At 59.6% G+C, this 16,831-nt stretch overlaps 1 protein-coding gene across 1 annotated transcript in view; it reads right to left on the reverse strand.

Moving 5' to 3' along the window:
• TIAM1 (TIAM Rac1 associated GEF 1) overlaps positions 1–16,831 on the reverse strand; it is an 82,274-nt gene that overhangs the window by 16,491 nt on the left and 48,952 nt on the right. Inside the window, exons 14-21 of the mRNA XM_081087268.1 lie at positions 16,211–16,314; positions 9,500–9,679; positions 7,724–7,792; positions 7,364–7,489; positions 6,287–6,395; positions 4,160–4,339; positions 2,664–2,782; positions 105–213 (exon numbers count right to left, since the gene is read on the reverse strand). Of these exons, the coding sequence (XP_080943394.1) occupies positions 105–213; positions 2,664–2,782; positions 4,160–4,339; positions 6,287–6,395; positions 7,364–7,489; positions 7,724–7,792; positions 9,500–9,679; positions 16,211–16,314 (996 nt within the window). The remainder of the gene's footprint in view (positions 1–104; positions 214–2,663; positions 2,783–4,159; positions 4,340–6,286; positions 6,396–7,363; positions 7,490–7,723; positions 7,793–9,499; positions 9,680–16,210; positions 16,315–16,831) is intronic.

The raw sequence follows: 16,831 nt of genomic DNA on the forward strand, positions 1-16,831 counted from the left end.
CGGCCAGCTCCCACCCCCCCACACACACACACACTCACCGAAGGCGGCCAGCCCCCTCCCCACCCCCCCCCCCCTCACACACACACACACACACACACACTCACCGAAGGCGGCCAGCTCGGGCTCCTTCTTCCACTTGCCCAGCGAGGCGGGCGGGTTGGGCCAGGTCACCGTCGTGTGCAGCAGCAGGTCCCCCATGCTGAGGTCGGCCACCTGTGGACCAGACATGTCAGCTCGCCGGGCAGAGCCACAGACGCGTGACTGCCACGCCTACTTCACGGGAGCACTGTCTCCAACACGCGTGCTCGTTTCCCCTCTCCCCCGCGTGTCCCCCAGAGCTTCAACAATACAGCGGCAAAAAGGTGCCAACCGGCCCTAAGATTCCCCAGCAGCAGACCTGCAAGAGGGCCCCGCAGCACGGAGACCAGCCCGGCCCGTGCGGCTCAGTGGTTGTGTCGACCGTGAACCCAGGAGCCGCACCGGGATTCTAAGTCCCCTCAGAGCACAGCGGCCAGCCCTCCTCCCTGCGGCTTTACAGGAAAACGAGGGACCCGCCTCCTCTCCATCCGGGGAGATCAGCGTCGGCTGCTCTGTGGAGCCCAGCCCTCCCCCTCCCCTCGGAGATGGAGGGAGCCCCCGCCTGTTCCCACCCGCTCGCCCCGGGGGTGTCTTTCCTCTTCGCCTGGGGGGAGGGGGCTGAGCGTGGTCACGTTGGTCTGTGGCATCTTTCGCAGCCTCGTGCGCGGGCTCTGCGCTCCTGGCGCCGAGGGAGACCCGCTCTGCACACACGTCACTTTTCACACAACCTCGGCCCAGGAGGCTCCTTCGAACGGCACCGCGTCCCCTTGCTCCTCGCCGGGACGGTTTCCCACTGGATCGTCCGAATTCCGCCCGAGCCCTGCTTCCCTGTGACCTCCGACCCCCGAATCATATTCATCTTTTCCCAAATTCTCTGCAACCCACTATCCACTGCCTTCTTGTCTTCGGTATGAATGGCCCTTTGCTCTCAGGATCATTAAAACCCAGAAATTAACCTGGCATATCATGAAAAATGTAACAAAATGTAATAAAAAATCTTTTTTCCCATAACCCAATAAATGAAATAATCAGCAATGCAGAGCAGGGAAGAGTCGCAGGATCGAAAACGTCTGCAGAAGTAGTCACAGCAGGAAATAAACAAGGCCAAGAAAACCCCCAACGACAGGACTTCAGGGAATCGCGGCTCATCCACACGGAAATGCTACACAATAACCTCAATAATTCTTGGGAATCATTTAGAAGAACATGAACATTTTGTTCAACATAAAGTATCACCATTCAAGACCCTTTCAGAATATAATTATTCAAGGAACACGTTTATAGGTTTGCATCAAAATAAACACCGAACGTTGCAAACGTGTGCTGTTCTTCTCGCCTTTTTCTTTAACGAGCGGCTGTCTTTCTCGTTACAGAAGTTTTACAAGGACAAGAGGACGAAACCCAGAGCAGCGAACCCCTCTCTCCTCCGCCCGGTGGGTGAGAGGACCCGCCGAGCAGACGGAGGTGGAACCCACGCTCTCCTGCCAGCATCACGCGGAGAAGCTATGCGGCGTCTCCTGGAGAGGAGGGGCCGAAGCCAGCACACGCCGGGCCCAGACGTGCCCCCGCGTGGCCTGTACCTCCGCAGCGTGGGCGGGGCAGGGGCGGGAGAGGGTCCTGTCCAGGCTGCTGGTGGCCTCACTGACCCTCCCACGGGGAAAACCCGCGTGTCCCATCCACAAACCACCACCACACGCCTTCACTCCACATCTACACCACGCGTGTGACTTTCAATAAACTGTCACCCACCTGCCTCCCCCACATCCATGACTGTCACCCACCTGCCTCCCCACATCCATGACTGTCACCCACCTGCCTCTCCGTCGCTGCACACAAGTAAATTCCATCATGTGTGTTCGCTTCTACACGCACATGAAACATCCTGACTTTACCTCTTTCTGACACTGACCGGTCATCCCACCCTCGCCTCCGGGGGACAATGACCCTGGAAACAGCCCTACCCCGCGCGGAGGAGGTTGCTCTGCGTGCAGACTAACAGGGCTCTGCCCCCTGCTCTCAGCCCCCAATCTCCCCCCCCCCCGCCCAGTTCCCTCCCTCCCACCCCCACGAGGCAGCAAGCAAGCCCAGGAGGACTGACGCTGGGGTGACGGGGGAGGGGCACGGGCGCACAGTGGGACTGCCTGTCCCCTGCCTCCATCAGCTCTCAGCGCAGGCACAGCCCAGGGCTGCCCCCCAGCCCCTCCAGGAGGGTCTGTCCTGCCCCTTCCGCCCAGGCAGTGTGCAGGTTTGCAATCCCTTAAGCATGGTTTCAGGTCATCCTTCCACAGCTACTCGCTGAGCACCTGCTCGGAGCAGTCAGGGTTCCAACCCCCGGAGGCAGCTGCCGCCCCCGGAGCTTTTAGAGCGAGCCAGGCCCGCGGGCGGCAGTCACCCCCACACGCCACACCCCAGCCCGCGGGCCGCGGGAGTCCACACCGTCCTTTCCTCAGAAACCCTCGCTGAGGAAGAAGCCACCCCGCAGCCGGGCCGCGGGCAGAATCCACCGCGACACCAATCCCGCCCGTCCCGGCTACTTCACAGCCAACAGCCCTGCGTGGGGACAGGGGCCCCGGAGCGGGTCCTACCTCCTTCCTCTCGCCCGTCTGCTCGGCGATCAGCTGGTCAAACACGGCCCCGAACTCTTCGTGGATCTTCTGCATCTCGTTGATGTGACTGGCCACCTTGTTCATGGTCTTGATGGCCACTGGGGGCGACAGGGCGCGATGAAGAGGCGGCACAGAGGCGCCGGCTGGGAGCGGGGCGACGGCAGGGGTGGGAGGTGGGGGGCTTTGCTTGTAGGTAGAGGGGGGTGGTGTGTGTGTGTGTGTGTGTGTGTGTGTGTGTGTAGGGTTTTGTGGGCGGGGCTCACATAGGCCTTGGAGGAGTAAAAGGGGGGATGGGAGCTATGGGTGGGGTCATGGGCGGGGTTGGTGGTCGTAGGCGGGGTCATCTGCCAAGGGCGGGTTTGTAGCTGTGGGCAGGGCTATAGGCCGTGGGCGGGGCTGTAGGCAGGGCACTGGCTGTGGGTAGTCCATGGCTTGTGAGTGGGGTCACAGACCATGGGCCGGGCTGTGGGCAGGGCTTACGACTATGGGCAGGACTGTAAGCAGGGCACTGGCCGTGAGCGGTGTCACCAGCTGTAGGCAGGACACTGGCTGTGGACAGGGCTTCTAGCCATGGGCGGAGCCATGGGCAGGGCTGTAGGCAGGACACTGGCTGTGGGCGGGGCCATGGGCGGGGCTGTGGGTGGGACCAGCTGTGGGCAGGGCACTGGCTGTGGGCGGGCCTGTGGGTGAGACCAGCTGTGGGCAGGGCACTGGCCATGGGAGGGACTGTAGATAGGGCACTGGCTGTGGGCGGGACACTGGCTGTGGGCGGGACACTGGCCATGGGAGGGACTGTAGATAGGGCACTGGCTGTGGGCGGGACACTGGCCATGGGAGGGACTGTAGATAGGGCACTGGCTGTGGGTGGGACACTGGCTGTGGGCGGGGCAGTGAGCAGGGCACTGGCTGTGGGCGGGACTGTGGGTGGGACCAGCTGTGGGCAGGGCACTGGCTGTGGGCAGGGCTGTGGACAGGGCACTGGCTGTGGGCGGGACTGTAGATAGGGCACTGGCTGTGGGCGGGGCTGTGAGCAGGGCACTGGCTGTGGGCGGGACTGTGGTTGGGACCAGCTGTAGACAGGGCACTGGCTGTGGGCGGGGCTGTGGACAGGGCACTGGCTGTGGGCGGGACTGTGGTTGGGACCAGCTGTAGACAGGGCACTGGCTGTGGGCGGGGCTGTGAGCAGGGCACTGGCTGTGGGCGGGACTGTGGTTGGGACCAGCTGTAGACAGGGCACTGGCTGTGGGCGGGGCTGTGGACAAGGCACTGGCTGTGGGCGGGGCCATGGGCGGGGCACTGGCTATGAGTGGGCCCATGGGCAGGGCTTCTAGTTGTGGGTGGGGCTGTGGGCGGGGCTGTAGGCAGGGCACTGGCCGTGGGCGGGGCACTGGCTGTGAGTGGGCCAATGGGCAGGGCTTCTGGCTGTGGGCGGGGCTTCTGGCTGTGGGCGGGGCTTCTGGCTGTGGGCCGCTCACCATCCAGGTGGTAGTGCTCCTCGCTGTCCACGTGCGTCAGCGCGAAGAGCTCCCGCAGCAGCAGCGGGTACTTGAGGACCCGCTGGATGGGCTTGATGAGGTACGACTCGAGCGTGGCCGAGTGCTGCTGCCGGGGGTTCTGGGCGTCCAGGAAGGCCTTGAAGGCCGCGTCCGTCCTGGCTGCGAGGCACACAGCTCGTGGGGCCCGGACCTCCTCCCGTCCCTGCCTCCCTCCCCGGTGCCCTTCCCGGGAGGAGGGCAGGAGCGGAGACAGCCAGCCCAGCCGGGCGCGGCAGCTCATGTGGGGCAGACCCGGGGTGTGAGTGAGCCAGGGGAGCCAGGGGCAAACCCTGTGCACTGGGACTCCGGGCTGCTCTCCTCCCTCCTGGTCCTCAGCCCCAACATACGGCCCGGCACTGAGCCGTCACCTGCGAGGAGGCGGGTCCTCGCCGTGTGAGCGCCCCGCGGTCACTGCGTCCCCCCAGCAGACGGTACTTTAGTCCTCACGCTCTTCCCTCTACACCCCCCAACACACACACACACACACACGTGGCCGGTAGGAAAATGTAGGTCAAGCCTAATGGTTTCAGGGATCGTTTGAAAGATAACGATAATACCTTTCAGGTGCAAAAGAATATGACCGAATTAAGACAGTCTACAGGGGCCGCATGGAATCTAACGGAATGTTTAAAAATAACACAGAACGCTAAGGGAGATACTGTTCACTGTGGGGCTCAGACCTCGGAAACTCTCACAGTGACACCTCACAACAGCCAGCGCTCAGGTGACGTGTGAAAACTGACCACAGCCCGGCGGCGAGCTCAGTGGATGAGCGTCAACCTATGAACCAGGAGGTCAGGGTTCGATTCCCGGTCAGGGCACAGGCCCGGGTTGCGGGCTCGATCCCCAGTGTGGGGTGTGCAGGAGGCAGCCGATCCATGATTCTCTCTCATCATTGATGTTTCTATCTCTCTCCCTCTCCCTTCCTCTCTGACATCAATAAAAATATATTTTTAAAAAAAAAAAAAAAAAGAAGGGATACACACACAGGACTGTATGCCCGACACAGCACGCGTGGGGACGGACAGCCAGACGGGGTCCCAGCCTCCCTCTAAATTCCCGCTGCACCTGACTCTGCACAGACGCACTGCAGGCTCTGTCGGGTCCAGAGACCCCCTGGTGCCAACATGTCCCGTGACAGGTGTTACAGGAAGTCAAAGCACAACGTGCATAAGCCTTTACACACCAGCAGCTGTGCATGTGCAGCCACGTGAGGTGCGGGGTGAGGTGTGGGGTGGGATATGGGGTGAGGTGCGGAGTGAGGTGCGGGGTGAGGTGTGGGGTGGGATATGGGGTGAGGTGCGGGGTGAGGTGCGGGGTGAGGTGTGGGGTGGGATATGGGGTGAGGTGCAGGGTGAGGTGTGGGACATGGGGTGAGTGTGGGAGAGGTGGAGAAGTGTGGGGGAAGGTGCGGGGGGAGGTGTGAGGACAGCGGCTGATGTCCCGAGATCCCCTGAAATCCAACCTCCTGTCGGTTACAGTGTTGACCAAGGAAGCGCCTCCCTGACCCTTCTCTCTGTCACCAACCACCACAGGTGAAGGTGGCAGCAAACCGCCTGGTGGGGACCCTCAGATGCCCTGCCTCCCGGGCCGCTGGGGGTGGGGGGAGGGGCGCCTGCTGCTGTGAAAACCCCACTCCGGTCTGTGCAGGCAGCTGCAGCCGGAGCGGTTCCGGGAGTAACTGGGACCACGTGCCCGTGAAGGACAGGCGTGAGCACAGTGCTCGGAGCAGAAGCCGGTGAGGGCAGGAGGAAGGCCACAGGAAGGCAGGTGCGATGGGGCGGGTGACAACGAAATCGACGGAGAACAGGAATAAAGTGGGTAATTTCTAAACCCTGTATTTCCTGCATAACTGCAAAGTGACCCCTCAATTCTGGACCAAAATAGCTCAGACAGAAGGTGCGTTATCAGGAAAGCGACACACGGCTAACCCAGCTACGCCCACCTTTCCTCTCTGAGCCCTCATCCGCGGCTGTCGGACGTCGGCTGCCACATCAACAACCCTTCGCTCTCCGTCCGAACACTCCCACCACGGCCCTGGCCCCGGGCCTGCCCTCGCGGCCTTACCTTTCACCAGGACCTTGGGCACCTTCGTGTGGCTGGCGCAGAAGGCGCTGTACAGCTTGAAGCGGTCGGCGTAGTAGAGGAAGGAGCCCCCCAGCGAGAACAGCACTTTCTGGGTTTAAGGAGAAGAGGCCTGGCTAGTTCAGGTCGCGCTCACCTGGGAATACCCGCAGGCTGTCGGGCACCCCGCCAGCCTGACGTGCCCACTCAGCAGCGGTCACCCCGTCCCAGCTCCTCCCTCCGCTGCTGGGGGCCTGGAACAGCCCCCGAAAGCACGTGAGCTCACAAACCTGGGTAACGGGTTTGGGGTTTGGCCTTTTCAGTAATTACAGTGCAGGGGCCAGTTTTCTAGACCAGTGTTACTTGTGTTTTTAAAATGCATTTTTATTTATTTCAGAGAGGAAGGAAGAGGGAGAGAGAGAAACATCAATAATGAGCAAGAGTCACCGATCGGCTGGCACCTGCACGCCCCACACTGGGGAGCGAGCCCACAACCCGGGCCTGTATCAAACCGCGACCTCCTGGTTCACAGGTCAACGGTCAACCCCTGAGCCACGCAGCCGGGCAGCCGGTGTTGAAAGGGTCTGTGCGGGTGTGGGGTGTGGGGTGTGGGGTGTGGATGGGAAACACGGTGCATCGGAAAAGGCAGACCTGAGCCCCTCACCAGCTCCTGGGGCAGGACTGTCAAGGCCGGGGCTTCTATCCGAGCCTGTGAAACAGGCCTCAGGAGAGAGCCCTGCAGAGCACGCACGTCACACTCGGGCCTTGCCTGCGGCCCGCCAGCCGCAAGCTGGACGTGCTTGCTCTGTAGTTTCGCATGAGCTGGACTTGTTCGAGACAGACGCCCCTTACTCGGGCAATAAAAACAGGCGTGGATGTGAGTGAGGAACCGGTCCCAGCGTGGAGTCTGGCTAATGGGCATGACATGGCAGGGAATTGGGAAGGACGGGCTACTACAACAGCCACGGTTGCTTAGGAACCCACACAACTGGCAGGCAGAGGCCAGCGTGGCCTCCTCTCTATTTCACTTTCGGCCTCCACCTCCCCGCCCCGCCCACCCTGGACTGAGGACTGACTGACCTTAAACTGATCGACTCTCTCGAGCTTTTCCAAATCCGGGACGAGTCTCACTCCATCTTCCAGAGTTTTAAGGAATTCTACTTGAAACTCCACCATTTCGGTTAAATTGCCGAAGAGCACGTCAAGCTGGAAAACGAAAAGGAGTTTAGCCAACGTCATCGTTCTCGTTGGTGATCAGGAACGACTCGCTTCTGATCTCAGCATCTTCCCGCCGATCCTCCGGATGAAGATGACGGTCCCCCAGGGGCGGGAGCCCCCCCTCTCGGGCGCTGTGACTTGCCCTTTTGCTACAGTGAAAGGGACCTGACTGCTGCTCCCTCCCCGCCCCCCCCCACCCCGCCCAGGTGACTGCGCAGGTACCTCGTCCTGGGTGAGGAAAGTCTCCTTCTGCAGTGGCTTCAGGTATCGCTCCATGAGACAGTTCAGGTCCTGAGGGCGGAAAGAACAGCTCGTGAACAGAGTTCAAACGTCTACAAAGAACCCAAAGGGGAAAAACCCCGTGATGTTCCAGAGGCCGGCGGTCCGGTCTTTAGGCCACGAAGGTGCGTGTTAAAGGAGCGAGCGCGCTTTTCTGCAAATGCGTCCGGCTTTGCAGCCACGGGCTCAGGCGGCAGCTGTAACAGGAAAGGGGCAGGTGGCGCGTGGATGGACTGCGTTCCAATAAAACTTTATTTGTAGAAGCAGGCAGAGGGCTGGCCTCGGCCCGAGGGCCACAATCGGCTGACCCTTGATTTAAAGACTAAAATGGCCCCGGCCAGTTTGGCTCAGGGGATAGAGCATCAGCCTGCAGACCAAAGGGTCCCGGGTTCGATTCCAGTCCAGGGCATGCACCTTAGTTGCAGGCTCCTCCCTGGCCTGGGCCCTGGCTGGGGCACGTCCAGGAGGTAACCAATCGTTGTGCTTCTCTCACATAAATCGCGTTACGTCGCCGTAGGAACGGATCTCCCACGTAACCGAGGACCTGCTGTATAACTAAATTGTACGCAGGAATAAGTCATTATCACAGTCACAGGAACTGTTAGAAACGCTGCCGCCACACGTGTGATGGAGAACTGACTGTCAGAACCAGTGACACCACAAAGGACACGGGCTGGTCCCTTTCTGCCGGGACTCAGGTTAGCTTTTGAAGATAAATTTTTCCAAAACTCAATTCCACCGTCGTATCAGCTCAGCAGCGTTCACAACTCAGACAGGTCAGAGGGGCCACACTTGTGCTCACCACCATCTCCTTTCTCAGTGGGCGGACAGGGAGGGACAAAGGTCGGGTTATAGCTGTGAGTACTCGAAGCACAGAGTTTATTCGTGTATTTTATTAACTAGAGGCACGGTGCACAACATTCATGCATGGGTGGGGGGGGGGGGGGGAAGCGGGTCCCTCAGCCCGGCCTGTGCCCTCTGGCAGTCCAGGACTTCCCGGGAGATGTCTGACTGCCAGCTTAGGCCTGCTGCAAGGCTTAGGCCCACTCCACATGGGAAGTGGGCCTAAGCCGGCAGTCGGACATCCCCCAAGGGGTCCTTAACGCTGCCACGGAGGCAGGAGAGGCTCCTGTCACCACTGCTGCGTTCACCAGCCGTGAGCCCGGCTTCTGGCTGAGCAGCGCTCCTCCTGTGGCAATGGTTCCCAAACTGCAGCCCCTTGAGTGAGGCTCTTCCACAAAATACCACATGTGGGCACGCACGTACAGTGCAATTGAAACTTCATGGCCACACTCAAGGGGCCAAAGAGCCACATGTGGCTCACGAGCTGCAGTTTGCCGGCCACTGCCCTGTGGGAGTGCACTGACCACCAGGGGGCAGCTCCTGCATTGAGCATCATCCCCCTGGTGGTCAGCGAGCATCATAGCAACCGGTCGTTCCACTGTTTGGTCAATTTGCATGTTAGGGTTTTATTATATAGGAAGGATTGTGTAGTTTCCATAGGAACAGCTGTAAACCTACTGTGGCCCCGCCCTGACATCGCAGGGAATTGCTATAAGAACTGCTGTGCTCCCTTCAAACACAAAAGAAAATCTTAACATTTGGGATAAAGGCCACCATCTACAGGAGAGGAAGAGGTTGCCTTGGTTCTGTGACCTGGCTCTGCTGTTTGAGAAACGGTGGAAACAGAGGCGGGCAGGGGCGGGCACAGACACTCACCTTCACATAGGTGCGCTCCGTCTCCAGCAGCTCACAGATGACCTTGCGCAGCTTGTCGGCGTCCGTGAGCTGCCGCGTGGTGGCCGGCTGCGTCCCGCCAGGGTCCTGGGGGCACGGGCTCGGGGCACTGGGGTTCATCTCGCGCGGACTGCGGCAGGACACGGCCCCCTGTTCCGTGCTCTCCAGAGCACAGGTGGAAAGCAGGGCAGGTGAGGGCAGCGGCACTCCAGGGCAACCTGTCTGACCTCTGTCCCTCCCCGTGTCCCTCCCGCTCACGCACTGCCCCGTCTCCACCTCCTGTCGCCTGGGACGATCTGGTGGACGTTTAGGGCGTCAGGGTTCTAAGATTCCAACCTCTCCAGTTGCATAAACAGTTTCCCAATCCTGGGCCCTGACACCCCAGGACCTGAAGATCTCCACTGGGTCAGGCTGGGTTCACAGGGGCCTGTGAGCCTCCCGGTGCCCAGCGCTGCCCCAGATCATCCAATAGAACCTCTGGGGCGGGCCCCGCAAGCCGCACGTCTTAATGCTCTCGATGGCCCCGCTGGCCGGCGTGGCTCAGTGGTTGAGCATCATCCCATGCACCAAAGGTCCTGGGTTCGATTCCCGGTCAGGGCACATGCCCAGGTTTCAGGCTCGATCCCCAGTATGGGGCGTGCAGGAGGCAGCTGATCCATGATTCTCTCTCATCATTAACGTTTCTCTCCCCCCGCCCCCCCGAAATCAAAAACGTATTGTGGCCAGGACATCAAACTCCAGCTCCATTGGGCCTCCCCGCGGAGCCTGGCCAAGGCCGGGACCTCGGATGCAGAAGCCAGCACGGCGTCCCGCTCAGCACGGAGGCCACCCCCACCCGGGAGCTGCCCTGGGAGGCTCTGCACGCACCCACGCCCCAGCGACTTCCCGGGAGGGGACGAGGGGACGAGGGGACGAGGGGACGGGCACACAGTGGGGGCACAGGTAGTGCAGGGCGGCTCCCCCGGCGGGAGAGGGACCAGCGGTCAGTCCCCGGGAAATGGGCGGCTCTCCCGGTGCTCAGAGCCGTCCTGTCGGACGGAGAGCAATCCCAGCGACACCGGGAGGAACTCACGCGGGAGGAAGTGGGGCGCGCTGTCCCCGAGGCCGCGCTGTCCCCAGAGGAGAAGAAAGCACAAGGCCACTCCCGCCCCCATGAGCTCAGGTCTAAACCGGCCCTTTGAGTCTCCCCAGGTGAGCACACCCCCAGCTCACAGGGCGCCTGACCCAGCATCTCACAGCCTTTCGGGAGGCAAGCCAGCCTCGCGCCAGGACCCACCCGGTGCCCAGGGGCCTCCCAGCCTCGCGCCAGGACCCACCCGGTGCCCAGGGGCCTCCCAGCCTCCCGCCAGGACCCACCCGGTGCCCAGGGGCCTCCCAGCCTCCCACCAGGACTCACCCGGTGCCCAGGGGCCTCCCAGCCTCGTGCTAGGACCCACCCGGTGCCCAGGGGCCTCCCAGCCTCGCGCCAGGACCCACCCGGTGCCCAGGGGCCTCCCAGCCTCCCGCCAGGACCCACCCGGTGCCCAGGGGCCTCCCAGCCTCGAGCCAGGACCCACCCGGTGCCCGGGGGCCTCCCAGCCTCCCGCCAGGACCCACCCGGTGCCCAGGGGCCTCCCAGCCTCCCGCCAGGACCCACCCGGTGCCCAGGGGCCTCCCAGCCTCGCGCCAGGACCCACCCGGTGCCCAGGGGCCTCCCAGCCTCGCGCCAGGACCCACCCGGTGAGAGGAAGCCCGAGGACCAGGCTCCTTGTCAATGAGACGCACCCCGACCGAGTTCCAGCCCCTAAACAGCCCTGGGCAGAGGCTTTGTGGGCTCCGGTGGCTTCTGCCTTCCCGCTGACCCACGCGTTTCCCACGCGGAGTCAGCCTGTCCCACGGGCCCAGGGGGACGACACAGACACCCCCCCCCCCAAAACCCCTTAAACCTCCCTGAGCCAGCGCTTCTCCATCCACCTCCTCCCCGTCCTCCTCCCCGATTAGGAAGAAATGGAGTGAGCAGCACCTGAGCCTCCTGCAGAGACGCCCGGGACCGGGGCCGCCAAGGGGACTCACCCCGCCGCCGCCGGGAGGAGGGAGACTGAACACAATGCCTCTCTCGCTCAGGAAGGAAGCAGCTCCCTGCGGGGTCCGAGGCGAATCAAATGCAACTTCACACGGACACTCCCCCCCCCGCCCACCCCCGCCCAGCGCACCCCCCACCCCAGGCCCCGAGCCCCGGGAAGGACGAAGGAGGGGAAGGGGCACCCTCCGCCGCAGGCCGCCGCTGGGGTCCCACCTACCCGGGCGCTCACCGGCGGAGGGGCGGGCGGGCGGGCGGACGGACGGAGCCCGGGCTGTCCCGCGCTCAGGACCAGGCGTGCGCTGCCCCAGCGCGGACAGCATGGGGCGCCTCCGCCCGCGACTCCACCTGCCGAGCTCAGCACCGGGGCCGCCGGTTCCCAAAATACTCTGCGCCCAGCCGCCCGCTCCCATGGCGACGCGTCCCGGTCCCGCAGCCGCGGCAGCCCCGCCCACAGCGCCCGCCGCGGGGTCACGGCGAGGTCATGCTGCGCTGGCCCCGCTGGCCCCCCAAGTGCAGGGGGAGGACCCGCCGAGCCGCCGCCAATGCAGTGTGGCCCTCGGACCCGCTCCGACGCTCCCCCTGGAGGACACCCTCCGGGCGGGGCAGGCGCCCCCCGCACCACGGGCGGTTCACAGTCTGTTTCCCCATTTTCCGCAAACAAAGCAGCCCTTCCTGGGGCAATCGCCGCGGCAGGAAAGCAAAAGGGTTTTCAGGACGAAGATGTTCTCCCTCTTATCAGGTACTTCGCTGAATGGAAACAATCACAGCGGGGGGGGGGGGGGGGGGACACACCTCCGGGCTCATCGCATCCGCCCAGAGGCCGGGACCTGGGCCAAAAGCGGGGACAGGGCGGCCGGTGGGAGGGACACAGTAGCCGGGAAGGAGGTGCTAACAGGGAGGCTGCCAGCGCCCCGGCTACACCCCACCCCCACCAGGACCTGTCACTCCTGAGCCGCCCCACCCAGCAGCTCACAACTATCTACTTGCTCAACCCCAAGAGGCCGCCTGGAGCAAAAACTGTTATTTCTAAAAAACTAGAAAACATAAAATCCCAACACACATTCTGTCCATCCTGCCCAGTATTTGTAGGAGGGAGGCAAGGCGGGGGCCAATGGGGGAATCTGGAACCATGTCAACAACAAAAATAAAACAATGATAAGAATAAATAAAATTTTAAAAAATTAGGTTTTTTCAATGTTACTGTACATAACACAATATACAGATGACATATTAAAGAATTGTACGGCTAAAACTCATGTAATTTTGTTGACCAAAATCACCCCAATAAAGTCAATAAAAAAATTTAAAATAAAATAAAAACGTAAAATTCCAAGACGCCTTCTCTTTATCTGCCGGGAGCCGGTCCATCCTTGCTGTTTCAAGGGACCTGGCATATATGGCATACTGTTCTTAATATGTTTGCTCACCTTCTTGGCACTATGTGTTTTAACCAAGGTCACCTCTCCGAGAAAGGTTGTTTCCCCAGGTAGGGATTTTCCCCCTGAAGTTAGGGAGGGAATAAAACCCCTTAACCAAGTGCCAGGCGGGTAATTAATCACTTTAACTACAAACAATCATGCTTAAGCTACATAATCTTTACTCTCTGGAATAGAGATAAGAAACGCCCTAACCTTTGGAATAGAGATTGATAGGATTGGAATCAACTGGTATAAATACAGATGTAACAAGACAACAGCTCGACAGAACCTAGACACAGAACCTAGACACAGAACCTACACAGAACCGAGACACAGAAGAACTTCGCTGGAGAGAACATGGCAAAAGATCCTGGACAGAAACTGGCTACAGAACCTGGATAGAACATGGCAAGAGAACCTGACTAGAACCTGGTGACTGAACCTGGCTAGAGAACCTGGACAGAACCTGGCTGGAGAACCTAGAGAGGGAACATGGCTACAGAACCTGGCTGGAGAACCTGGAGAACCTAGCAAGAGAACATGGACACAGAACCTGGCTGGAGATCCTAACCAGAACTTCGCTGGAGATCCTGACCAGAACTTGGCTAGAGATCCCGGCTAGGCTGCTGATCAACTGAACGCTGGTCTCCGTGTCATTCCTTCTTCGCCGACTCCGTCTACACCTTTGGGGAACCCTGGACCTGCTGGGGTTGGACCCCAGCATTTATCCTGCCCAATATTTCTTAAAATAGTTCATTTAGGAAAAACAGCAAAAAATATTAAATCAACAGTTGTCACATATTTAGCCGGGATGAAAAATGATTACCTGTGTTATTTCATTTAGATGTTTATTGGTTTAATCTATTATTCATTCATTTCTACACCCAACCTGCTGCATTCAAAATCATCCTTCCATACTTTGGCAGTTCACACGCAAAAGTTTTCACTTTATTCTCAAGAAAAATTATACACTGATATGAGATGCATCAAAAAACTATTCAACCCTAATCAAGAAAGTTAAGCTGTGCACGTGCTGTTTAAATCATAAAAAAAAGACCCAGAAAGCTTAGGTCTCAGGAAAACAGCTGAGCACTTAGTGAGCCCTCATTGGAACAGGCTCACAGCCTACTGGTCAATGAATTTCTTCCTGTTCAGAAGCCTGGTTTCACCACCAGCTGGCAGCCACCCAGCCAGAGGGCAGTTCTGAAAAGCAGTTAACACACAAGGCCTGGTTTGCCACCTCAGAGCTGTGTGAGCTCCAATAAGTTGCTTAACTTCTCTGTTCCAATACTGTCCTCTACCAACAAAGGGAATAACAGGATCTTCCTCCCCAGGGTCTCGGGGGGATGAGCCGAGCTACTATGGAACGGTGCCCACTACATACAGGGCACTGAACGGTATTCGCTCTCGTTTATTATTTACTTTTTAACTAGAGGCCTGATGCACGAAATTCGTGCAAGAGTAGGCCTTCCTTCCCCAGGCTGCGGGCACCCAGGACCCGGGCTTCCCTCGCAGCCCCGGCTTCATCCGGAAGGACATCCAGAAGGACGTCCAGTCTAATTAGCATATTCCACTTTTATTTATTAGAGATACTTTTTTTATTGATTTTTAGATAGAGAGGAAGGGAGAAGGGGGGAGAGAGAGAAATATCAATGATGAGAGAGAATCCTGGATCGGCTGCCTCCTGCATGCTCCCTACTGTGGATGGAGCCCACAACCCGGGCCTGTTCCCTGACCGGGAATCGAACTGGAACCTCCAGGTTCATGGGCCGACGCTCAACCCACTGGGCTACACAAGCCGGGCTCCTCACGTATTAGTAACATGCAGTTAGGGCCCCGTCTCCAAGACTCCTTGGCTCAATATCCTAAGCAAGAAATTTAATTCACAAAAGGCGATTTTAGTTATGGAACTTGGGTTGCCTGACAAAACAACCAAATAAAGATAAAACCTGAACAAGCAGAAGCGAAGGAGTGCAGGACCCACGGGCGCCCGGCCCAGGGAGAGGAACAGGAACCTAAAGCTGCAGTGCAGCCCAGCCCATTGGATCCTCAAACATCTGTGACCTGGCCCCACCCTCCGTCACACACTGACACCCGACAGGGAACGGGGACAGCGGCGCCCGTCCCTACATCCGACCTGTGAGTCCAGGCGAGTCTCAGCGCCTCCTCTTCTGCACAAAGAACCGTGGAGGCAGACAGACGCCTGGGGTCAGCGCACAGACCCGGGCCTCTTCCTTCCTGCTCCCCCGACCTCATGACTCACTGCATTCAACACGGAAACGACTCAAAACCCACCAGGGAAGGAGGACTGGGCGATGACAGGGAGCACAGATGACCAAGTCAGAAAGAATTCAACAGTAAAGGCTTCAGGGACAGGAAGCATAGCTGTGATCCCACCCACGCTGGAAATCGAGAATCCGCCTTTTTAGTCTCAGTAACAAAATAACTACATAAATGCCCTTCCAAATGTCTTCTCTCAGCACGGAAATACCTGTTTCTCTAGAGAGCCACTGGCCCCCCACAAATAGAAGTAAAAGTCAAGTAAGGGCCACGGCTTAACCTTCGGCAAATCCTTTTATATACGAATATATGAGAGGCCCAGGGCACACGGTTTGCGCAAGGGGCTCGGCTCTCGCAGCCCCAGCTTCGTCCGGAAGGTCGTCTGGAAGGAGGTCCGGCTGTCCGGTCTAATTAGCATGTTCTGCTTTTATTATTATAGATTTTTATTGATTTCAGAGAGGAAGGGAGAGGGAAAGAGAGTTAGAAACATCAATGATAAGAGAGAATCATGGATCGGCTGCCCCCTGCACGCCCCACACTGGGGATCAAGCCTGCAACCCGGGCCTGTGCCCTGACCGGGAATCGAACCGTGACCTCCTGGTTCACAGGTCGACACTCAACCGCTGAGCCACGCTAAGGGGCTCACTTCTAACCAAAGCTGGCACAAGGCGCAGAAGCTCACGGCAAAAACCACAAGTCACAGACCACGGAGCTGACCCAACCGCACAGCGAGAGGGGATGAGTCGGACTTCACCCAGTGACAGCTGTGCCTGCCTCCCACCTACGGGCTTGTCAGCGAGGCTGCCTTTGGGTTCTGAGAATTATTTAGCGACATCTCCCAAATGGAACTCCTGGGCCCCGTGGAGGGGGCGTCCGCCACATCCAGCTGCAGAGGCGGCCGGGATGCGGGAGGTGAAAATGAAAAGCTCTCACCTTGCTGCTGAGGTCCGTGTCATCCGAGGACTCGGGGTCCAGCCCCTCAGCCTCCGCGGGGGCGGGCTCCGCACCGCTGCCCTGCACACCGCCCAGGCCGGGCCCTGTGGGACGGAAGCAGAAGGGATGTGGGGGGACGGGACACTGACCGCCACAGGTCAGCCCGTGAGGGGCGGGCGTCCACTCCCAGAGAGAACGCATCGCCACGCCCGCCAAGTGCCAGTTCCACGCCCTCGGCTCGGGGTTAGTTTTCATCATTTGTGTTGGTGCTGCTACCGTCACTGTTTAATAGGATAGCGTGTTTTTATTACTTATCCTATATAATAAAAGCCTAATATGCAAATTGACTGAACGGCAGAACTACAGGTGGACAGGGGGCAGGGCCAGCGAGTGGGTGGCGCCAGGCCAGCCCAGGCGGGTGGCAGCGGGCAGAGGGAGGGGACGGCGATCTGGGGATGAGCCTAAGCCAGCCGTGGGCAAACTACAGCCCACAGGCTGGATCCAGCCCGTTCAGCTGTTCTATCCGGCCCGCGGAGCCGAAAGAGTGGAGGATTCTCTTGCTCTCCCCTCCGCTCCTTCAGCAGCAGCAGTGTTAACATGGCAACGTCGGGAAACACGGCC

This window comes from Myotis nattereri (genome assembly GCF_964212035.1).
Source record: "Myotis nattereri genome assembly, chromosome: 3".
Classification (NCBI taxonomy): domain Eukaryota; kingdom Metazoa; phylum Chordata; class Mammalia; order Chiroptera; family Vespertilionidae; genus Myotis; species Myotis nattereri.